The 24,815-nt window shown below is 37.4% G+C and overlaps 1 protein-coding gene across 1 annotated transcript in view; it reads left to right on the top strand.

Annotated features, from left to right (window-relative positions):
- The first annotated feature begins 10 nt into the window (after positions 1-10).
- Positions 11-24,815, top strand: part of NRAP (nebulin related anchoring protein) — a 48,055-nt gene continuing 23,250 nt past the window's right edge. Inside the window, exons 1-21 of the mRNA XM_088169349.1 lie at positions 11-82; positions 351-445; positions 1,162-1,249; positions 3,431-3,535; positions 4,059-4,163; positions 4,807-4,914; positions 5,726-5,830; positions 6,381-6,488; positions 7,463-7,567; positions 10,307-10,411; positions 12,136-12,252; positions 13,627-13,731; positions 14,656-14,763; positions 15,473-15,577; positions 18,020-18,118; positions 18,627-18,731; positions 19,902-20,009; positions 20,814-20,915; positions 21,422-21,619; positions 21,841-21,945; positions 24,209-24,307. Coding sequence (XP_088025475.1) covers positions 11-82; positions 351-445; positions 1,162-1,249; positions 3,431-3,535; positions 4,059-4,163; positions 4,807-4,914; positions 5,726-5,830; positions 6,381-6,488; positions 7,463-7,567; positions 10,307-10,411; positions 12,136-12,252; positions 13,627-13,731; positions 14,656-14,763; positions 15,473-15,577; positions 18,020-18,118; positions 18,627-18,731; positions 19,902-20,009; positions 20,814-20,915; positions 21,422-21,619; positions 21,841-21,945; positions 24,209-24,307 — 2,247 coding nt within the window. The remainder of the gene's footprint in view (positions 83-350; positions 446-1,161; positions 1,250-3,430; positions 3,536-4,058; positions 4,164-4,806; positions 4,915-5,725; positions 5,831-6,380; positions 6,489-7,462; positions 7,568-10,306; positions 10,412-12,135; positions 12,253-13,626; positions 13,732-14,655; positions 14,764-15,472; positions 15,578-18,019; positions 18,119-18,626; positions 18,732-19,901; positions 20,010-20,813; positions 20,916-21,421; positions 21,620-21,840; positions 21,946-24,208; positions 24,308-24,815) is intronic.

The raw sequence follows: 24,815 nt of genomic DNA, 5'->3' as shown, positions 1-24,815 counted from the left end.
GGATTTCAAGATGAATGTGCAGCCGTGTGCTAGATGTGGCTATGGGGTTTACCCTGCTGAGAAGATTAACTGTATAGATCAGGTCAGTTCTCTTTCTTTATCATTTTGGACTATAATAAATGTACAGATTGGCACTTCTAACACTGTGCAAATCTCTTGGTTCCAAAAGTTCTTTGCTCACAACTGGGTTCAGAACTGAAATCAATTAATAACAAGTATATATTTGAAGAAAAATATAGTCAAGTTCATTAAATGAATGGTAAGGATCAATAGTGAAATTTTAAACTTAGCAGAATAATAATGAAATACAAACCATGTTCTGTTTGGTTTCTCTTTTGTGGCATTTCCAGACGTGGCATAAAGCCTGTTTTCACTGTGAAGTATGCAAGATGATGTTAACAGTAAACAACTTTGTTAGCCATGAGAAAAAGCCTTACTGTCAAGCGTAAGTGTATTTTTTAAAATTTATTTTTTATTTATTTTATTTTATTTTAGCAAAGTTTAATTTGGCTAGTCATTTTAATACCATGGAAGGTCACCATTTGGACTCAGTCTGTCCTACGTGTGATGTGAGATCAGGTATTGTTGGTGCCTTCATGGGTATCTTTGGATATATGTGAATCACAAAATGATGGGAAACTCTTTTTATCACACATAAAGCTTCCTCATTTGGCCACTGTGTTAAAAGATAACCAAATTAAGTTCCATTTCAGTATTGTGGGAAGAAAATAAAGCCAACCACAAAATTCAGCCCTTTCCAAATCAGTGGTTAAGAGTTAACAAGGTTGAGCTAATCATAAAGAAAATGTATAAAATGCAGATTTTGGAGTTGATTCTAGGAAGTTTTTATTTTATAATGATCAATTCCTGTCAAATTTGTCAGCAGAAAAAGGAGAGATGACAGTTATCTTTTATTCTATTATTCTCTTTTGTTATTAGAAACACAGCATTGATATGATGATCATTAAAATTAATTTTGCTCTAGGCACCTACTCTCTACAATAATAACTTGAATGTAATCTAAGATCTCTTTGTGAGTGGGGGAGAATTTGTGTATAGAGGGGTGGAGGCTGGTATTGTATTTTTGAGTGCTTGAAGGGAACCTTTCTGGTGAGCTTCCTGGTACATTCCTGATATCCTTTTACACTTCTCCTTTTCTAGGCACAATCCAAAGAACAATGCATTCACGAGTGTATTTGAAACACCAATAAATATGAATGCAAAAAAACTGTCAGAAGTGGTGAGTGAGGTAAGAAGCCTGAGGACCAAATGTGTTTATTCTACATTTTGATAACATATTTATGTCTCTTGTTTTGTAACTGTAAATATGTGCTTTTTACTTATCTTCCTGTGTTCTTTCAGATCAGTAAGATCTCAGCTGGGTTTGAATCATAATTTTTTTCAGTGCTATTACTCATCTGAAAGAGATCTTAGATCTAGATTATCTAGATTTGCTTCTGCTCTCAGAAGGAAAAATTGATTGAGCTCTTCACCTGTATATCTGATAATCTGATAATAATAAGCACAATTAACCTGAACTGCCCAGAGCTGTGTAAACTCAGTGACTAAGCAGGGTTGCACAACTTCTGGAAGCAAGAAAAATTTGCTTTGTGATCTCATCAGAAACTGCTACAAAACAAATTATAACTGGGTGGGAGGCAGGCAGGAGTTCCCATAAATACTTTGTCGAGTATTTCCGCCGGACCTGAGGTGGGAAAGCACCGTGTCCGGGGAGCTTTGCAGGGATTTTTGCTGGAGGCGTTTTTTGGGGATGGAGGCGCGCCGGCGCTGCGGGCGCTGCTGTGCCCCGTGCGGCCGCCAGGGGCGCTCGGGGCCCGCCTCATTCCCAGCGCCATCCCTGGATATCCCGCGTTGCTCCCCCCGCAGCATCCTCACACCCGGAATAAAAACACCCGGTTATCCATGAATACCTCACGTCTCCGCGCAATGCCGTCTCCTTGAATGACACGTCTTTCTATACCCTAAAACGACGTTGCTCATTGTGAATATATTTCGCAGGCAGAGCGATGTGTTTTGATGTGATTAGCAATTAACAAAGTTGTGTTTCTTAGATTATGGCATGCAAAATTAATTCTGATGTCCTGTATTAGCTGTAAAAGCTTGATGCACATGAATAGCCCTCGTCAGACACTGCATCATTTATCGTTTTGTACAGCATTCTTATGCCTCAGTTTTTGCAGTATCATGGGTCTGTAACTATTTCAGCAATGACTGTCTCACTTACTTTAAACTGTGTGTGACGGATCTGCTCAGGAATGAGTTTGGGATTACTGGAGGTTCTATTTCTGGTTTAGGCAGTGATATGAGACTGATACTTCCAGTGCATGTGAGTACACAATCCAGAGAAATTATAGCTCAAAGATCACTTTCCCTTGTTTTACACACCTTAAACACCTTCTGGCCTTTTCAATCACATAATGAGGCTCTGTTCCAGCGAGAAAATTGCTAAGGGTAGTAGAGAAGCTTTTTTGCAGTATCTTCTTAAAGGGAGTAATTCTGTATAAATTTTGAGAGCAGGAAAATTTTTTGCTAGTAAATGTATAAAATAGTGATAACTTGGGAAAAGGTTTCACTTGCTACCATAGAAGTTTGCTGTTTTTATATTTAAGCTTACTTCTGATGCAGAAAATAGAATGTTTCTTCAATCCCAACATGATGTTCTCACATAAGTCTTATGTTGAGACATAAGCTGGAGTGCAAAGATAAAAATTAGGTCTCTCTATACAGAATTTCTGTGTTAGCAGGCAAATCATTCAGCTCTCTGAACCTCTGAGCTTACTTTATAGATGGGAATAATGGTACCTGTGCTCAGTAACATTTCTGTCCAGTCAGTTTAAATTTCCTAGTCTGGGTTTTTACATCTGAAGAGTGAGTTGTATAACAGAGCTGTGATTTCAGTTGGATTTCTACATGCTCTCATGATAAAAGTAGCAGTAGGAACATAATGACCCAGGACTAAATACAGCAGTCATTTACATATGCACTGTTAGGATATGGTACTTAGTGGACACTGTGCAGGAAATAGGAGAATAGAATATTGCTCACTTGGTAATAGTTTTTCCATCTAATGCATTAACACATCCTGCTTAAAATTTCTCAGGGATTTCAATTCTCATAGATTATTTCCCCCAAAAGTATTATCTAAAGAGTAAATTATTCTTTCAGAATGTCATGCCAGGTTTCAGGTATAATATGCTGCTCCTTTACATATGTGCAGCTCCTATACAGAAATCTTAGGTCGAAGCTGGGTGTAGACTAGAAAGCAGAGTTTTGGCCTTAGGGCTAAATGCAATCGTCACCTTCTTTGTGTCCCCTCTTATTTTTCTCCAAAGGAGGTGTGTGTTAGTATGTACTAACAAATGACTAAAATGAGTAAACAAGTCATTATCTTTTTTTTTTTTTCTTTTAGATAAAATATCGAGAACAGAGTGAACAATTGAAATCAGTCTTTCAGTGGGATGTGAGGTCCAGAGAAATTGAAAGTGTCTATAAAGCCCAACAGCTGGCTACCCAGGTAAGAAATATCCCTCGATTCTCCAAGCCAGCAGCCTGCAGGACACCAAGGATTGGCCCTGGCTGTCCTGATTGCTAGGGGTTTAACCACGACATTTCAATGCTAAAAAAAGCGCCTTTGATTCTCATTTGGCTGAACTTTTCAAGGCAAAATAGCTCAATGATAGCTTAGGATAGAAGAATCAGAAGGTGAGGAAGGAAGAGTGTGTCTACAGTGCATGTACAGCCATACTCTATGTGTCTTCTCTCTACTGGCACTGGAGCTTCACAGCAGGGAATCTGATTCCCAGGGGCTGTTATTTGAGTTTCACTCCAGGATCCTGGATCCTGTCATCTTGGTATCAGTTCTTGCTATACAAGTTCTGCCTTGGCACTCTGAAGGGATGTGGACTGTAGGCCTTGTGCTGCACAATTTCACTTCCACAGCACTGTGTGCTTCCTTTTTTTTTAACCCCTGTCAGATCAGCTGTTTGAGTGTTAAAACCAGGGTGAAGATAGGTAGTTATATAGTTCTTGTTTTGTAGAATGCTTACTATGCTGCTTATGAAGAAGGAAAATCGTGGTACCCAGGAACAATCCCAGATCCTGAGATGGTCAAGATAACACAGGCACAGAAGGCTCTGACTGATGTAAGTGGACTGATGTTTGGCTTTATTTTCATGGTCTCTCATATTTTGAAGACTTACAAATGCATCAAAGTCCGTCCAGGCTTTGCAGGAAGAATATCTGGAGAGTCTGTCTACACTCCGATCTTTGTTAAGAAACTGGCATGTTTATTTCTGTCAATAACAGTACTTAGCCCTGTAAGTGATTAAAATCACCTAAGAATTTTATTGCCATCATACAGTTATATATTTATGTAACTCAGAAACACTTCAACTGCTCACCAAACTGAGGTGATCTGATCTAGCAGGCAGTGCTCTTTCTCTCAGAACTCATGATGGAAAATGTCCCATATTTTCCACAGATCAGACTTTTCATTGACTGAATTTCCATGAGTGATGAAAATCACTTTTGAATTATGACTGTGTCCTTACAATGGGTTAGTGACCTAATTAGTTTAGGCAATTAAAAGTGGATAATTGATATGAATGAGAAATGTTTTCTCTTGTACCTAGGAAATAGTTGCAACTTACAAACTTATAAAGTGTAAATTCTTTAATTTGTTTGCTTTTAAATAAAATGATACATACCTTTAGGGAGCAGGCATGAGAAGAGGAATCACATTAAACTACAGTGGATTCTTCCCTAATAAACAAATTCATCTTCTAGTTTCAATATACAGAAGAATATGAGCCAAGAAGAGGCAAAGGCAGCTTCCCTGCTATGATCACTCCAGGTTACCAGGTCGCTAAGAGAGCCAACCAGCTAAGCAGTAATGTAAGTCACAGGGCTTTTAATTCTATTTTACACTTCTGAGTATGGAGAATCCTGGGTTCAGGCCATTCACTTGAGATGTTAGATTCTATGATGAATATTTGTTATACTCCTACAAAGTGAGAAAATGCCAACATGATGCAGAAAACAGAGTTAGTAAACTACTTGGCCTGGGAAGACAATCATATACAATAAATGACAATGTAGATATTTCCTGAAAAATGTAGCAACTTTTGCCGTAATTTATCACAACCTGAAAAAGACTGTGACTCGCCCTGAAATGTTAATTTAATTAATTACCTTTGCTTTCACATTATGGCTTTATTAATTTAATTATTTACATTTGACATTTTTCACTTTATTACTTGAAATCAAATAGCTATAATTTTGAAATTTGTTAATATACAAGCTACTTTTAATTTATGCACAGGAAATTGCTTATTTATAAAAGGAACAATTCACATGAAAAAGATAAGTTAAAATAAATCCCATAAAAATGATTTTAAAGTATTGCTTTGTTTTCTGCAGATACTATCTGCATTGTCATTGCAGTATGATCTTGGGACATTAATGACTATTCTCATGGTATTTTAATCAAATGTATGGCCCAGATATATCACGTGAAAATTTTAATATCTGGTCCATTCTGTCTATTTCTGGTATTCACGTTAAGGAAATTGGGCGTTAAATATATGGATAGCTTGACTGGAGGGTGGAGACTGCTGTTGCTCATTTTCTCTAGAAGTCTTCTGATAGGAAATATACTTTTGCTGCTTGTTGTTTGTAATATGGACATATATGTTTTCCTCTTTAGGTGGAATATAAGCGTGGACATGAAGAGAGAGTTTCGAAGTTCACCTCTGTTGTAGACACTCCAGACATACTTCATGCAAAGGCTGGAGCACATCTTGCAAGTGATGTAAGTAAAACAAAATAGATTGATCTGGTTTTGGCTCTGCAAGTGATTCCTAGGGTATTTATAAATTACTTGAAAATATGAACACAAAGAAAAATAAAAAAATAATGTTTTAAAGGCAGACTTGTTTTAACATTAAGCATTTAATGCTTCCAGTTACAAAGACCACATTCAATTTGAGGCCATTTTAGGCTGTCAGAACAGAAGTTGGAAACCAGTCTGTTCCATACCCACCAACTGGCTGCCATGCAAAGTAAAGAAAGAAGCTGCCTCACTGTAATGTAAATAGAACAGGCATCTTGTAGACACCTGAAGTGTTTTCTTTAAACAACTCTTCCTGTCCTACACCTTGAACAAGACAAAGGGGCCATGCAGAAGATGCAGTATTGTGTATTTAAAGACCAAATTGCAAAGATTCAGACTTCATGGTTCATCTTCCTTTTGGCAGATGACAGCCATCAAATGCCTGACTTTGCAACTTTAAGGATTGATTATGTGTGCAATCAAGATACATTTTCTGTAATTGTTCCTGAACTGTCTTGAAATTTTGCAGTTGAAATACACAGAAGACTTTGAAGAACAGAAAGGAAAAGGCAGCTTTCCTGCTATGATCACTCCAGCTTATCAAATAGCCAAGAGAGCGAATGAATTAGCCAGTGATGTAAGTACCCAAAGCAAAGTCTCTTTTGGGAAAGACAACATTAAACTGTCACACAAATTTTGAATTAAAAAAAATTTGCTGGCAGAAATTCCATGAGCATGGCATAATGATCTTTTCTGGCTTTATTTTCCTTTCCAAACATAACAAAATCACAACATCCCTATACTCTTTAATAAGCACCATAAAAGGACATCAGTATTCCTTCAAAATGTACAGTTAATTGTGCTTTGTTATTGGAAACTGAAAGAAAAGCTCTTTTTGTTGGAGAAGATAACATATGGAAGAACATATAACTCAAAGGAAGTGAATTTAAAATGTTGTTAAGAGTCATTGAGGAAAATAAGAGATCCATAATTTTGAAGGTAAAAGCAGCTGACTCTAAAACAATTACATGTTTTTTGTTTGCCTTTGATCTGTGGAAAACCCTTCACTTTTGTCAGCAAACACACATGGTGATTAAAGGGCAGCATCAGGTTACAGGCATTGTTTTGACTTCAGCAAATGTAGTGCAAATCTTGGTCTAAACTTGAAGGCTGACTGCCTGAAATTCCCTTTATCACTGAGGATAAAGCATCTTTCAGAAACAAACCCATTTATTGATGGGACTCAGGTGACCCTGTGGTAAAATAAGTGCTCTGTGGTAACAGTGAATTTGCATTACAGTCAGTTCTATTTTTTTAAACTGCTGGAGCATCAGGGATTAGCCACTGTCAAGCAGGTGGTGCTGAACACACCCAATGGTCTGGGTTGAAATGACAAGTCCCGTGTTCCTACTGCATTATTAAAAAGTACACCACTAGCTCTGTTTTTATATCTTCAAGTGACATATTTGACTTGTGCAGGTTGGTGGCAATGGGAATTTTGACAATCCTTTATTGACAAAATGTGCATGTCGTTGGTTGTTATGTATTGTGCAGCATCTGTGTACCAGACTAAACTCACCTGGAACATTCGTTTCCTTTTTCTCCTTTTAGGTAAAGTATCATCAAAGATATGAAAAAGAGATCAAGGGAAAAGCCAGCCATACAGCTGGAACAGATGTTGATTTTGCAAGAGAAAATGCAGATCAATATGGACAGGTATGCAACATCCAAGAGATAGCCATGTTGATCATTACCAGAGCTGATTGCTCAAGGTTTCAGAAACTGGTGACACTTATTTTCACTTTCGTTTTCCTGTGTGAGAAAACAAGGTCTCCAAGGAAAGGATGGTGTGCAAACAGCAGTGTGCTCCTGAAGTGCGGTGTGACTGTCACTGGCACCTATAGATGTGACTACAAGGTGGCTCAGTATCACTGCATGACCCTTATGGTAGGGCCATTCCTAAAGACTGACCTTGGCAAATTTCATCTGTGTGCACTCTACATTTCTATTGTGGTGTTATGTGTCACACTGAAATTCATTTACTCGAGGAAATATTCCCATTCCATGAATAAAGAAATTCAGTCAGGAGAAAGGTGAAAGGGCTGTGAAATGGTAGAAAGTTGGCAGATAGCTGGGTGCCTTCTCTCAGCGGGTATTTTCACAAATCTTAGGAGCTTTGCAGCTCTAAATATGTGTGAACAGCATTGAATCTCTTAGATTTCACCTCCTCTACAACAGGGGAATTATAAGCCTGACAAGCTGTAGTTCTGTATTTGTGGAACCAAACAGGCTTTAGTTCTGTTTTGGTCTGTGGCATTTGGTTTGCCTATGTTGTATTTTTGAGGGAATACAATTGGTTTTGTGCTCATGCAAAATGCACCCAAAGTTCAGTTTAAATTAGGTTAGGGAAATAGCAGAGCTAAATAGAACTGAATGCAGCTAAATGGAATTCGAAAGGAATTGAATAGAGGTGTTGTATAAAGAAAACTGTATGGTTAATCTCAGGGGTTTTTGTCCTGCTCCTCAGTAGGTCCATATACTTTGGAGAAATGAAGGAACAGGGGCTGTATTTTCCTAAAACCTTTGATATTTTTGGTATTTTACATTTCTTGACTTCTTCTGTCCAAATCTATATTTAGTATTCTGTGAAAAGCAAACCATCCTTGAAGAATATGAGTTTAGAGTTGTAGCAATGAATCCTTCAATTAGTTCTGTCTTTTGAACTGCTACAAGTTTTAATGGGAATAAACAAATAAAATGAAATTGAAAAAGCCCTAATTACATTTCCAAGCCTTAGAATGCTTCTGTTTTAGAATTAATTTAAGTTTTCTTTCTTTGAAAGAGTCTTTGAAACTTCAGTCATGGACTTTAAATTCAATTTGAGTTTTAATCTTTATAGATTGGATACTGATATTATTAGTCAAATAACACAGAATCACTGAAATTAATGGATCTTTCTGAGTAAATTGTGACTTAACATGGGTAGAGGGATTAGATTTCTAACTGTTGAGATCATCAACAATGAATTGAGTGTGCATCAGACAGATATATATAAATATACATATATATATATATGCACATTCATATTTTTATATATGAGGCAATTTTTTGAATCCTACTGTAAAATTCGTGTGCTGAACATCTGTTTTGTTCGTGTTTTAAAACCTTAAGAGTGGCTAAAGTAGTTTTCTGAAACTTTGAATATATGCACAATATTAGAAATGCCATTAAAGCGTATTTAAGAGAGTTTGAAGCAAAAGACAGGTTGGTCTGGAGAATTCAAACTCTCTAATGGCATTTTAAGAAACTAACTCGTCTGGTTAATCAACTCTATTTTTTTTTCTATGCCTGTTTATAGAATAATTTAATGCCATTGTAACTATGGCATCATAAACTTGTGGTGTGACCTATTTTAAAACATGATATTGATGGTGCACAAAATTACCTCCAATGGATGGTTTTGCATTGAGAACACACAAAAGAGATATCCCAGATATTTGTAGTCCTTCCTGTCTGTGCTCTCCATGGCATTCTTGACATACATTCTATTCATGGCACATTCTATTTTCACTCAAGCTGACTCTACTACAAAAGATTTACAAAATATTGCAGAGAAGATACATTACACTACATCTCACTTGTTTATATTCTTGTTTGTACTCCATATTGTCCCCAGATCTTGCTATAGAAGGCTTTGGGATGATTATTGTCCATTACAATTGAAAAAAAATCGCCAGTATTTTGCTGTTAAACTATCTAAATTACTTTCAAATTATAAATATTTACACATACACTTATCTGTAGATGGACTTAAGGGTGTTACTTCCACAACAATTGGAGTTTCTTTAATTAGACAAATGGAATTTTGTGATTTTGTTCACTAAGGAGTTTGGCATTTTTGATATCTAGGTATCTCTGCTTCATTTATTCCTCCCTCTTCAAAATACATCACTGAACCAGAGAACTATTATTTTTGGTCAGTTATGATGTGAAAAATTACCATGGAAAGATCAAATAGCTTCTGTAACATCACAAAGAAAGGTTGATCCTATGTTAAACTTGTTAACTTTTAACAAGTCTCCTGGCTAACCAAATCAATGGCTATTTTTATAATATTCCAGGGAAACATGTATTGACAAACAGAGAGGCAGGCAGATATCTCTGTAAGAAATGAGGTGAGATCAGAAGGGTGTATGCCATTGTACACTTGAATGCTATCTTGACCACATCAATAGTTACCTAAATTTCTCTTGGAATGCAGCACAGGTAGCTTCAGAGGCACAGGTAATTTAACAGGTCAATTTATTCTTATATTTTGGTCATTTTTTCATTTAAAAAGAAAATATAATCGAAGCTGTGAACCTTCCTACTAACAAGGACTGTGGGGCATTGTAAAATAACCCATGGCCCCATCTGCCCATGTGTGATGAGTAAACACTCTTGAATTTTCTTCAGGGATATATGGATGAGTTTGAGGAGCGCAGAGGGAAAGGAAGCTTTCCTGCTATGATCACTCCAGCTTATCAAAATGCCAAGAAAGCAAATGAATTGGCAAGTGATGTAAGTATGAAACCTGAATCAATACAATTCATAAACAATTAAAAGCAGCAGTTTGTCAGAGCAGTGCTGGGAGGAGAATGCTAAAACTGCACTTGAGAAGTAAACAAAAGTGACATTTTGCTGCATTGCTGGGAACTGGATGGCTCAGGGGATTAATAATATCCATTAATAGAAGGGGGCACAGCTCCAACTTGTATGAGGGAGGAGATGGATGTGGCAACTAATGGGGATCCCTACTGCTAGGTTAACCCTCCTGGCAAATCTGCACCTGTATTATTAATGAAACCTTCAACTGCCTTAATCATCCTGTGGACTACTGTGGTATTCCCAGTAGTGAATAAATGGAGGATGAATGAACTGTACTGGTTTTGATATTTTGATGTATCATGCCTCTAGCACAAAGCAAGTCATATGGAGGAAAAGCAGCATAGACTATGACACTGTCACGTCACAAAAGCGAGCTTATTTCTGGGGTGTGAGTTTTGGTTTTGGGTGGTAAACTAAAGAAGAGGTGGTGGTGTGTGATTCCTGCATCCAGCCCATCCATTAGAGGGCCTCAGCCCTGTTTGGGGAGACCATTTCTGGCAGTGACAAAAAATGGGCCAGCCTGTAGGTCAGTACCCTGTGGCTGCTCTGAAGGGCTCCTGTGAGTGACAACTTTTGTAGTGTGGACACCTGTCCCCGATGGGGCTGTCTGAGCTGATGAGCTCAGTCTGTCTTCTGGGGAGCTAACAGATGGTTGAGTCTTTCAGCTTCTATTAGTCTGGACTAATAAACTGGAGTGGAAGGACCAGTCATGTTCTGTTACCTGAGCTTATCACTGAGAGAATATAAAACACCTCAAATCCTCTGTGACCAGTCCCAGCTTGATGACAAACTCAGTGATCCCCTGTTTAAACATGAAATATTTAACCTTTGCAGACAAAGATCACAGTTTCATAGGTTTTAAAAATGCTAATGGTCAGTAGCTTCCTCATTAATTTATAATACAGAGAGTGAAGAGGACAATTGGTTCATAGCAGTAAAATTTGCACACTACAGTGCTTACCAGCCTGCCTTATAGTTTTAGATCCTGAGGAAATGTGTGCAGACTTGGAAAATAAAAAAAACCAAAACACTTTGCATTTCAGTTCATGTAAAATAATTTATAAGAGGCCAAATACCACCTCTCTTCACCCATCCAAGTCCAATTTACACCAATAACCTGATGTCTAAATTAAATTTAGAAATCCCTTGTTTCAATCTTGATTTTGTAGAGAAACAGAATTCCCTTAAACTCAGTAAAGGTACAAAAAGATACAGCTTTTTAAAAAAGCTGGTCTCTACAAAAGGAAAAGTCTGTAGAGCACTTGATGACTAGCTGTAATTCTCTGACTAATATTAAGTATCAAGGATTAACTGCATTAATAGAAGAGCACAAAAGCTCTGACCACAAATCTGCTAATAATCTGTCCAAGCTATGAACAACGACCAGGACTGTTCAGTGTATGTAAAAAATTTATGAAAAATCCTATCGAGTAGTATGTCTTGAGAGGGACTGTGAAGGGCTATGGGGTTATATTTGGGTTATTCAAGGTAGTAAATACAGTTTTTCAGCTTAGCAAGTTCCATTTACTTATCAAAGCCAGCATAGGAAAGATATTATCCTGACTCATGAAACCACTCTAAATAGTAAGGAGGAAAAAGTGCACATCTATTTTATAATTCTCCCTACTTCTTTTCAGATAAAATACAAGAAAGATCTTTCCAAGATGAAAGGTGCAGCTCACTTTCACTCCCTAACAGCTGAAGACAACTTGGCTCTTAAACAAGCCCGAAGTGTTAACAAGCTTGTCAGTGAGGTAAGGGCTTGAATCGATCTCTTAACAAGTTTGGGAGCAGCTTGTACAAACATTTGTATTTGATGAGTAAAGACTGCAAGTTAAAAAAAAAAGCTGTTGTTCTTAATGCACTGTACATAACAAAAATCATCTCTGTGTAGCACAGCGACTGGAGAGAAAAGCTCAAGAAAAGATCTTCAGGTGTTGCATTCTGGCCCTTCCAATCACCTGTGTGAAAGTCTGGGAAATTAACCCCAGGAGAGTGATTCTAGTTCTGACCACATAAAAAACCAAAATCTGAAAAAAAACCCACCCCAAACCTGAATTGTGCTTTTAATATGATATTAAGAGACAATGCTTTAGGGTTAATTGGGTGTGTATCTTAGAGTGTCTCAAAGAGTATTCTAATAATCAAAAAATAAGAATAACAGAGACAGCATTTATCCCATTCTGGTTATGCAGATTTCTGTTTTCTTCCATCATGTGAAAGACTGTGAGTCACTGATAATTGATTCTTTTTCTGCTTGGTAAGGGAAGATTGCAACAGAATTCTCAGTAGATTCTGAATTATTAATTTATTTATAGTGTCATATCAGCTATAAAACTATTAATAAATGTGAGTTTCTAGAACTTCCCCATGGCAGTTTAAAAACTTATACTCTTGAGATGTCAAAGTATAAAACCTTCAATAATGAAAAACCCCTGGAAGTAGGGCTGGAAGGGACCTCCTGGGCCAATGATTCCTGGCTCCTGCTGGTTTGACACAGCATTGTATAATCCTCCTATTCCAATTTCTAGCCTACATTTATTCCTGTCCACTTTATTGCCACTATGTTTTGTGCTAGCATTGCCCTTTACTTTAAAAAGTTCTTCTCCCTGCATGGTTACTTTTTTGAGAGGTTTACAAATACATCATTTTCTTCTCTCTGCCTTTGATTTCCTCGACTAAGCAAGCTGAGCTCTTCTCATCTCTCAGTCTCTCACTGCAGCTGTTACAGGCTGAGAACACGTTCCTTAAACAGGAGTGACTGTAAGAGTACAAAAGCTCTTGCTGAGGTCTTGCTGGAATCTGGTACATGGCACATTTGTACATGTTCATTTGCTCCACACTCACCTTAGAATTTCTTTGTATATCATTGTCTTTGTTAATAGTTTTCCTCCTGTCGCTGTCTTATATACTTTGCAGAGGACGAAATTGCATTTCTTTTGCCTATAAAATGAGAACTGAATGTATGAAAATTCTCTTCATATTAATTTTCATCATATGCCATCTGATGAAAACCATGTATCAAAATCTCTGAACAGTGGGTCTGCCTAATAAAAAGTGTGTGAAGGAACTTGATAGAGCAGATTAAGGTTTTACCATACTTCCCATTGTGCATTTTTGTCACTAAGGTGGAGTATAAGAAGGATCTTGGAAACAACAAAGGCTACAGCATGAACTACTGTGACACTCCACAATTCAGGAATGTGAGCAAGATCTCAAAATTCACCAGTGATGTAAGTTTTCAGTACCTCCCTCGTGTATGGCTTGCTTGCTTTGGTAGCTGCTGGAATCACAGCTCATCTGTGTGTGTGCTTTGGATAAATGTGTGCTGGAAATGTCATTATAACTGATTTTATCCCATTGTTGTATAAAACTTATCCTAGTGTGTCCTGATGTATAGCTGGGGCTCATTTTATTTAGGATTATGAAAAGAACTATTATGGTATTTGGAAGAGAGGTTACTTATCATGTACTGCTGATCTAGAGAAGTAGCAGTCAGTTGTTACTGTTGTCTGTCATAATTATTACTTATTTCATTGTGCATGTCTGTTTCCTGACTGGCAGAAGATACTTCACCAGAGTTCATTCCAGAGAGGAACATAATTCTCGTGTGAAAATAATCAGTGTTAATAATTACACCTCTTGTATCTCATGAAATACAATTTTGTTTCATACTGTCTCTTACCACTTGCTGAAATCCCAGAGGAGTAAATATTTTGCCATACAGTTGAGATAGCAGAATGATCAATTTTTCTTGTCAAATCCCCCACTCTGGGATTGGTGAAAGATGCACCAAAACAACCCAATGTTGTTTATTTCTTAATGTGCAAATATTGTCTCCCTGGGATTTGTTCTAGTATTTATTTCTGATGAAATGCCGATGTATCTTCTTTATGTGGCACTCAGGTGGTATGAAAAGCAAGTAAATGATATCTTGTAGAAAAAGAAACTCACAGAGGATTGTAGCTTTTATTTTTTAAAATACCAAGGCTGTTGTGGACTAATGAGTTCCTGTATTGGAGCAACACTAGTAGACCAGAGCTGTAACAATTTGTCTCCCTGCTGTAAAATATGGGAATTCTTAAAAGCTGAAACTCTTCAGTAGAAAAGTTGAATGTATTTTCTCAGAGTATTTTTATCTTTTTTTTTTGTTACAGCTTAAATACAAAGAAACCTACCAGAATGAAATGAAAGGTCACTACGTGGGTATTGGCATGGACAAGAGGATGCTCCATGCCATGAAAGTTGGCAGCTTGGCAAGCAATGTGAGTCCCTTTTATTTGAAATTGTAGGCTTGTTGCCTCCTTGTCTTTCAGTTTTTCCAGAATTAAGTTGGATAGAAAACTTTAGAGCATACTGTGCTGGGGATCTGATGGATAGGTATGTTGAGAAGATGGGAAATTCTGGAAACCCTTTTGTACTGCTTTATGGCTCACTGTGTGGAAGAAGTTAAAATAAGAAATTTCAGTGATCTGGCGACATACTGAGATCCTTCAGTTTTCTTTGACATCAGTAGGATGCTGAAGGTTGTTTGCCACCACCCCCAGGGTCAGACCTTTGCTGGAAAAAACAGTCTTTAATGAAGATTTCTGGATTCCAATTTAATTTACTGGGTTAGTCAAGAAGCTATTTCATTACATACCATTCCTTCAAGTACATTATTTACAAATCTGTAAGAAGCTTGAGAACTAAGCAAAAAGATAAAAGAGATGTGTCATAGGTGGAAGTTAAGTTAATGCTCCCACTGTTGGCATTGGATTAATTGAGAAGCTGAAAAAGAATCAATTAGTGGCTAAACTATGCAAATAATTTCATTTTCTTTGTCACTCATGACATTGAACTTACTTTGTTTCTTGCATTTAATATTAATATTATTGTTTCTCCTTTCCTCTTGACTGATAATTATTCAAACAAATGACAGCTGAAAAAAAAACCCAGAACAATGATTTTTTTTTTGTTCTCCTTGTGTTTCAGATAGCCTATAAGTCTGATTACAAACATGATGGTGTTGACTACAATTACCCAGCTACCCTCACTCCTTCATACCAGACAACAAGAAAGTTGGTTCCTTTGAAAGATGTAAATAATTTTATGTTTTTGGTTTTGGCTTTTTTCCCCCCCCATGACTTGCATAGCTCATCATCTCTCTGTAGGATATATTGTGATAAATTGCATGTGTCAAATGATGATTTAATGATAGGAGCAAACAGCCACTGCTAACAAAGTTAAAGCAAAAAAGTGCAGTATCAAGAGGTCTCAGAGCAGTAGAAAGTGCTGCCATGTCCTGTCGTAGGCTTCAGCTCAGCACAGATTGTAGAGTAATGTGAAATCAGTGACTCCTGATGTGAAATCAGTGACTCCTGATGTGAAATCAGTGATTCCTGCCCTATCCCAGCTCTGTGCTGTGAAGGTCTCACCATCCTGGGGCAGCTCCAACAGCAGCATCCAGCACTGAAAGCACAGGAAGGACAGGGAGACTGAAACAGCCTTTGTGAGCCCTTGGTGAATTCCCTGAGGAGTGGTGTTCCCTTGGAAGGGGTGGTCACATAACCTCTCCAGCCATGCAGAACGGGAGCCCCTGTGCCTGGGCTTGAGTTCCTGGTGGAGCAATGTGAGCTTTGTGTGCTGCCGTGCCTGTGTGTGTAACCAGGTACAGGAAGGATGGCATTCTGCACAGCTTGTGATGCCTCCACCTCTCCAAGCATTGAAAGCTTGACTGATCTCCTCTACTGCTGGCACCTTACCCTGTGCCTTAGCTAGGAGCATACCAGGCATTGATTATAAAATCAACAGGAAGAGAGCAGCAGCTCTGCAGGGCATTTCTGGCTTCCTAAAGGGTGTACACCCTGCCTTTACACTGCAATGGCAATAAATCAGGAGCAATATGCTTTAGAGAGGTCATTAACATTATGTGAGGTTTATTTGGGCCTAAACACCTCTTCCAAGACAAGGATGGTAGCATGAAGATCTGGAATTGGGAACCCTGATGTTTTTGAGGAAGTATTGGGTATACTTCAACTCTAAGATGATCTATTGTCTCTACAGCAGTGGCTTCAACTTTGCCTTTGTAAAAGCTGAGAACAGTAAAATTCAGTGTTTAATTGCTTGCTGTGTGAGAGAGCTGTGTTATTAAAAAGTTCAAGGTAAGCATAATGTTCTCATATTCATGTCCAAAAATGTAAAAAACATTTCAGCAATTCCAGTGGCTCTACAACTGATAGTTAGCATAAGGGTTTGGAACACATAATTCCACTGACCACAGAGGTTCAGCTGCACCAGTCCTGATGTAGGATTTTGAATTGGTCCCAGGATGTGTGTGCTCCCAAATAACCAACATGCTTACTCTGAACTCTTTTAGGAATACAGCTCTGTCATACACTAAGCAATCACAAGTAGCAATAAATACAGTTTCAGTTAAAAAGAAATGATCCGTTTCCATGGAATTAAAATTCTCTCTGCCTCTGAGGAAGTAAATGCACTGTTTTAAGTACCTTAATCACTTTGGACCTGTGAGATAATTCAGGCCTTTTTTCCTAGCTTTTATCATTCTGGCAGAATGAGGAAGTTTATGTGAGGATATGGGAGATAAGAAGGCTTGCATTGAAATAGTTTCAGTAGCTCAAAGTCTCTAGAAATATGCTCCACTTTACTGGAAAGAGGTGCTTTTAAGAAACTAGTTTTAAGCAATGTGATTTGCAATGTTTGTAAAGTGGTGATTAACTACAGTGAATATTAATGAGAGCCTACAGACAATAATAATTGTGTTTTGTAGTAGAGCAATGAGTTCTTTTGCAGCAACAGGTTTGAAAGGAAGCATCATGTGATTTCTTTTATCATGAATAATTTGGGGCTTTTAAATATTTATTTTATAACTTATTTTTGTTGCTACCATATTAATATATTAGTAATTTAGTGGGCTCCAGTACTCTTGATAGCTGACATTAAAATGAGTTTTTTTGTATTATAATTACGTATTTTTCTTTTCTCAATATCCCCACAAAACTCTGAACACACATGGAAATTCTGTGGTTAATTTATTACATTGAAACTCAGTAATGACCAATTATAAGAGAGTTCATTTGCTCTACCCAGTGGTACACTTCAGACCTCTTCATAGACAGTTACAATAATTCTTATCTGATAAAGATAAAAATGGACTAAGTGGTGGTTAAGAATATGAGTTCTATGGAAATTATTTGGGGGGATTTTATAGCAATGATTTGCAGCTGGTGCTGCATCTTTGTAGGAATTTGTTGGTTTGACAGGAAGAGATTGTAAGTGAGGTAATTTTAAGAGTGGGATAAAATCTGTGACCTCAGACAGGGAAACTATCAGAGCACTAACTCAGACCTCATCCAAGAGATCCTGGCATTTTTCCTCTCTCTATTTATTATGGTTTAAGTAATATTTTATGCAGAGTATTAGTTAGCAAAATTTCATCAAAAGTCAATCTCTCATTTTCCGGTGTGACCATTTCTTCCTTTACTAATTTTTTGTTTAATTAATTTTATTTTAAATTAGGTAAACTACAGGCAAAGCATAGACAAGCTGAAGTACAGCTCTGTTGCCAGCACTCCACAAATTGCTCAGGCCAAAATAAATGCACAGCAGCTCAGTGATGTAAGTTCTGCCATTATTAGCCACTGCTGTTAATTAGAATGATAAGATAATTTAATTTCATAGCATTTGTAGTCTAATGTGTTTTATTCTTTATAGTTCTTCAGCAGATTCATAGCCAAACTAAGAATATATATTGAATGAAATAACTTTCAAAACTGTGGCAAGCATGCCAGTAGATTTAATACTTGTCTCCACTTTTAAGATTTGTATCAGTGTGCTTTTTAAAAAAAAATTTCTGTGTATTTATTTAGGCAAGGTTTTAAATTACATCTTTTGTACTTAAAGATAATCAGAAGCTCTTTTATTTATATAATAAATTTCTACTTCCTAGTGCTTAAGTAAAAGTTAGCTTATTGCCTTCATATTTGCATCACAATTTCCTATGAGTGTATTTATAATTTATGGCACCAATAACCTGAAATTTAACAGCAATAAATCAGTCTAATGGTTATATTTTTATTAAGTTAAAAATAACTGAGTTTCTTGCTGACCTTTTCAACATATGCAGTTGAACTACCGAGCCCAGTATGAGAAGACAAAAACAAATTACACTCTGCCTCAGGATGTACCTCTGCTAGTGAAAGCAAAAGCCAATGCTGAGTTATACAGCGAGGTGAGTCAAGCCTTGGGGAAGTACTGGCATTCATGATGCTGTTAATAGACTGAAACTAATATAAAGATGATGACACTTTTTCTGGAAGCATTTATCATTTGGCTTTGTAGTAAACAAAATGAAATATAGTGCCCAGAATAGACAGGGATCCAATTTCAAGGACAGTGAAACCTCTAGACTTTATTTTTCAATCATTTCCAGATCATTTTCAGGTAATCTGAATTTCTGTAAATCAGTAAATCAGTATTCACTCCACAAAGCTAACTGCTTCTGAGGTGAGATTTGTATGAAGAAGCAACATTTGCACAGTTCAAAGTCCACTGAAGTCAATGGAGAGAAACAATGACTTCAGCCAACTTGGATCAAGCCCACTGTTGCTCCATTCGTAATTCCTGGCAATAAATAGTGATTCACTTAGAGCCTTGTGGGTAAAAACCAAGTACTTGCAGGAAAAGTTGAACTTCTATTTAATTTTTAGAGTATTTTTCAGGCCTTCATTGTCATAGATACTTTTGGAGGAAAAAACCCCAAGACAAATTAGTGCAAAATGAGGGAAAAAACCTCCGGATTTTACTGGTGTGACTTTTATTTTTTAACCAGTATCATGATTTTTCATGGTTTTGAGTTGTTATTACTGCAAGTTTTTTGTGTCTTGTGTTCTTCCCCTAAGTTTTATTTGAGTTGCATTGGCAGAGTGTTGTGGAGGAACTTTCTTTGCATCTGTACTGCGTTGGGATGCATGCTCATTGTTAGATATTGGTAAAATAGAAAGATGAAAAAAGCCAAATCCACAAACTGGGGCTGCCTGAAAACATTCTACATTCATTAGGTGCATGCATAGCATGGATGAAGGCATACTTGATCTTCCTTTAATGGAATTTCAAGTGGAATCTTGAAAAATAGCTTAAAAACCCCTCCCTCCTCCATGTCTGTCTGAAATTGAGAATTATTGATGGGGATATTAAGTGCCTGTGAACTCCAAGAATAAAATTTTGACTCAATCCTAGACAATTAGTTAGCTCAAAATGACAATGAACTGTGACTTAAGATGGTCCCAGTTTGTGGACTGAGCATATTTATGCTTCTGTTTTTCTCAGAGTAATTTCCATGTTTGTTTGAAAATCCTGTGTGTTATGTGTTAGTGACATGTTGCTGTCTTTCCTTTCTCAGGTGAAGTACAGAGAAGGCTGGGAGAAGAGTAAGGGCCGGGGCTTTGAAATGAAACTTGATTCTCTGCCTTTGCTTGCTGCCAAAGCTTCAAGGGATCTTGCCAGTGATGTATGTTACATTTAGTTACCTGGGAATTATTCTTTATATATTTAGCTATAGCACAGGGAAATAAAGCATGGCTCACTTCATCTGGGTTTTTAAACCCTGCGTTTGGCTGTCCATCTTTCTCAATGGCTAATGAACAGCTGGAAACTTTCTCAGATTCTGCTGTGAAATTTCACCCTCCAAAAATTGCTTTTTTTAAAATCACGTGCACAGAGTGAAGCAAAATTTACACAATAAACCCACAGTGAAATTCGGTGTTTTGAATTGTTTCTAGCCTCAAAAATAATATTATCATCTACTACAAAAGGAATGCATATTTCTTTAGTCTGTTGCCTTAACATAAAAACCTGCATATAAAAAAATTCCAAACAAAATCTTTCTAAAATACTTATACTGAGACTTTTAACCTATGGAGAGGCAGAGAAGCAGGACACTTTTTCTGTGGCTGCAAAGTGTTCAGCAATGGTGGGGATTCTAAAATCTCACCTCATTAAAAAATCAAGCCTTGAATTCCATGCTTGGATTGATTTCTTACCTTTGCCTCTAAGAGCCAGATAATTTAGCTAATCAGAAGAATTAAAGTTTATAATCATATACACCTCAGAGGGCTGAGCCTTAAAGAATGAGGTTAAAGAAATCATAAATGAGACTGACCTAGCACCTTTGGAATTTCTGAGAAAATCTGGGAAATTTGAAGTGACAATAAGCTCTTCTAAATTTTTACCATCCAAATCAGCAGTGTAACACATATTGCTTATCTCATGGGTAATTGGAAATATTCTTAGGTTTATGCTGTTCTTTTGACAGATTAAATATAAAGAAGAATATGAAAAAACAAAAGGAAAAGCAGCTGAAACCAAGGATTCAAGACTCTTGCATTCTCTGAAGGTGGCCAAGATGAGTAGTGAGGTAAATTATTTCTCTTACACAAAAGGTTTTTTCATAATTAGGAAACTTTCAGCAACACTATGTGCTCTACAACTGTTATTGGTCTCGCTGTAAGAAATTCTTGGAAGCATTTAACGAAAATGGTTTCCTTCACTATCTGTTAATCTGCAATGATTGCACAGCAGGGGATTTTGGGCAATAATGTCCTTATTTTGGGGCAGGAAAATAACATCCTGTTAAAACCTCAATATGAATAAAATATCATCATATTAAAACCTCAATATAAACACTTCTACACAGAACTTTCAACTCTGTTAGGGTATGTTTAAAAGTAAGATTTATCGTTATAGAGAAAATGGCTCTAGAAAATTTATCCTGGCATGTGTTTTGTCCCTTATAGGACCTGATTCCTCCATCTGTTTGGGTTTTTTTTTGCCTAATCTGCCTAAGGACCTAAACAATAGAGTTGACTTAAGATAGCTTTGTAATATCTGATACAGACAATCTATTTTCATTCCTATTTATAGATTGCCTACAAAAAAGGTTTTGAGGAGAGCAAGGCCCATTTCCATCTGCCCATGGATATGATAAACCTGAGGCATGCTAAGAAGGCTCAGGCACTTGCCAGTGACTTGGATTACAGAACGAGACTCCATGAGTACACAGTGCTCCCAGAAGATATGAAGACCAAGTGGGCAAAGAAGGCCTATGATCTCCAGAGTGATGTAAGATGGTGTACACCCAGATTAACTGTTAAAAACAGCACCAGAGATTATAATTTTTCCATTTGATGTTAATTCTTGTTTTGTATGAGTGCTGTCAGATTGTACTATGGCTTTTTAAAATGTCATTTGCAATGGCTTTGAAACTGGAAAGGGTTTACATGTTCGCTTGCAAACATTATACTCGTGTCCCCTGTGCCAATAAATGTAATTTTCCTCTGCAGCTCCAATATAGGGCAGACCTGACATGGATGAAAGGAGCTGGATGTATCACAGAAGGAAGTCTTAATATACAACAAGCCAAAAAGGCAGGAGATTTAGTCAGTGAGGTAAGCAAAGTTCTCAGACATCTGTCTGTTGTTTGTTCAGAGGTTCATGCACACTTATTCCATTACATTATGTGGAATAGGTAAGGGATTCCTAGCAAGGAACATCTGAGAAATGGAAAAACTGATGAGCATAATTTAGTTATTCTATAGTCTAGAATATCCTGGGTTAGAGATTAAAATCATGTTTTCCCTGTATATAATTATCAAAATAATCTGTGAGGTAGAAATTCCCATAGTTGTGCTTCCACCTCTTTTCATTCTCCTGTCCATTTTGCAGATCAGCATTGAATTTTCATTGAGTTTCATGGCTGCATTAAATACAGGCTTTAAGGAGCAGTATTGAAAAATCTTTGTTAGCCATAGTTGAAAATTCCCTTGCTCCTTGGCAAGTAGGGGCTGTGACTTTACTGGCAGCTTCAGCTTTTCCTGCTTCTCCTTGCTTTTGCTTTATTAATTCATGCTTTGCACTGCCATTAACCTTATGGAAGTAAACTTCCTCAGCTTCTTAGCTGTGGTTGAGCAGTCTTAATAGTGCTAGGAAAACGAGAGAACAGAGATAAGAATAAATTAGGGGAAATTTGACAAGAAGGATAAAATCCCACTTAGTTCTGGGAGGAGGAACAGAAGCCAGTTAGTTACTGGCGATCACACTCTGACACCTTGGGTCTCTGACATCCTCTCACTACTTCTACAAGGGGAAAAAATACATCTTAGAAACAAAAAAAGAGCAGCTACCTCAGATCTGGTGTCTTGCTACAGGTAGGCTGACATCTGCTTCTGGGGTGTGCTGTAGTAATAATCACTTCCACAAATATTTAATCCATAATGATCTGCCTTTCCATTCCAGTGCTGTGCAAGGCCACGAGATGGCTGCCAGTCACCTAAACTGGAGACTGGTGGATATTATTTTAGAGATCTCTATTGCCATACAAAGCCTGGCGTTTTGTCATTTCTTTGCAGGATGTCACTACATTGTGTTCCATGCAATGTGACAAAACATGCTGTTTTTAATCTGCCTCCCTCCCTTCCAGGTTTCTAAAATAAAGCGATGAGCACCTCTTTGAAGTGCTGCATGCTTTTTTAACTTCTATTTTGTGTTCCCCTAGCAGAGACACAGTGTAAACTGATCTGTTCACCCATCAGTTCAAACAGAAGAATTTCTCTCCTGAAATGCCAGATAATGAAAAAATTGCATTTATACCCTTTCTAGGTGAAATGCCCCACTTCATGACTGAACTTGTAGAAAAAGAATTCAATTAAAGTATACAGGAAGTGTTTGCTTGGTCTCCTCTGTCACACTGTGGTCTTGAAACAGAGTCCTGCATTTCCGTGTACTATCTCAAAAAAAGAAAGGATGCTTAGCTCACTCTCAAATGAGTGGTGCAAAAGGTTGAGGCAAAGACATTAATTGAAAACAGGCCTGCTCTAAAGCCTTATGAAGTCGATTAAAGTTTTCCATTCACTTTAGTGTGCTTCAGATGTAAAACAAAATGTAAAATGGAAAGAAATTATGGACAGTATTATTTACCAAATTGAAAATATTAGTCTCTATGCATATGTGTCCATTCAAATGGATTTTATATAAGTACTGACAGCAGAGGATGAAAGAAGAGCAATATTTTTTCTCATGTCTGAGACTTGAGCCTTGTGGAGGCCTCTCATAGCTGTTCATCCCAGAAAGGCTTTACTACAATGTCTGTGCCTTGCTCTGCTTTGAAAAGAAGATTTTGAGATGGGGAAGATTTTGAATTCAGGTTTCTTTCAGGACTCTAATTTAATTATAATCTTAATAATTTAAAAATATCTCAGAAACATATGTTCAGTGATTTTAACCACCGATGCATGTGCTTGAGAAGTCTCTTGTAAGGAAATGAGATAATAAGATAATAATAATGAGACTATGTGGCTTATCAACTCTGTTGGGCCCTGACTAAAGTCATACCCAGCTTGTGAACACACTCACTGCTTGGTGTGCAACCTAGGTCCTGTAAGATATGCAGGCAGCACGTCTGGCACCAGAGATACCCATGCCTGCAGTGACAGCAGCACACACCTGTGCACTGCCCTCCTCACCTCAAAATATCAGTAGTGGGTAGTACTTGGAAGCTTATCTTGTTGATACCTGTGCTAAAACTGTCATGGCAATTTACAGGGCACTTCTGGCTCTATCACTCATGTACTTTTTAAAATTATTTTTAATAATTTTTTGGGGGAGGGAAACTAGTGTTGAAAATTTTGTGTAACTTGCTTTAATTTGCTGTAGAAAAAGTACAGGCAGAAGGCTGATGCTCTGAAGTTCACCAGTGTGGCTGACAGTTCTCAGATCAAGCATGCCAAGAAAAGCCAGGAACTTCAAAGTGATGTGAGTCCTTGACTGAATTTGTCTCTTTGCAAGCACCTTAGGCATAATGTGGTCATTCCTGACATATGTACACCAGTGGGATGGTAAGAGAGCCCCCAGTCATGAAGTCTTTCAATATATAAAATTTCTTCAGATTCATTCTAAGGGGTTTTATTTGTTTATTTGATTGATTCTCTCCGGGAATTCTTTGAACTAGAGCAACAGCAACAAGAATCAAGCACCATTGGGAATGGGCTCCTGACTCTTGTTCTTATCTCCTGTGTGCTGGACAAGCTGCCTTCCTGTGTGTGCTGAAATCAGAATAGTAACCACAGATTTAGAGCTTTATAGTAGGGGCTTCTTTTTCTATGGGATGTAAGAAACATAAACTTTGTGAAATGGGGCATATTTTCACAGGTTTTCAACAGTTCCTCCAAGAAATTCATGGGCTAGAACAGAGCAGTTAATTTCCCTGCTGTTGTAGCCCTGGGATATATAATGGGGATGATTTCGACTTGGATCATAAAAG

Source organism: Sturnus vulgaris, chromosome 8 (genome assembly GCF_052056855.1).
Source record: "Sturnus vulgaris isolate bStuVul1 chromosome 8, bStuVul1.hap1, whole genome shotgun sequence".
NCBI lineage: Eukaryota > Metazoa > Chordata > Aves > Passeriformes > Sturnidae > Sturnus > Sturnus vulgaris.
Note: the sequence above shows the minus strand (reverse complement) of the source record. Positions and strands in the feature narration are given on the sequence as shown.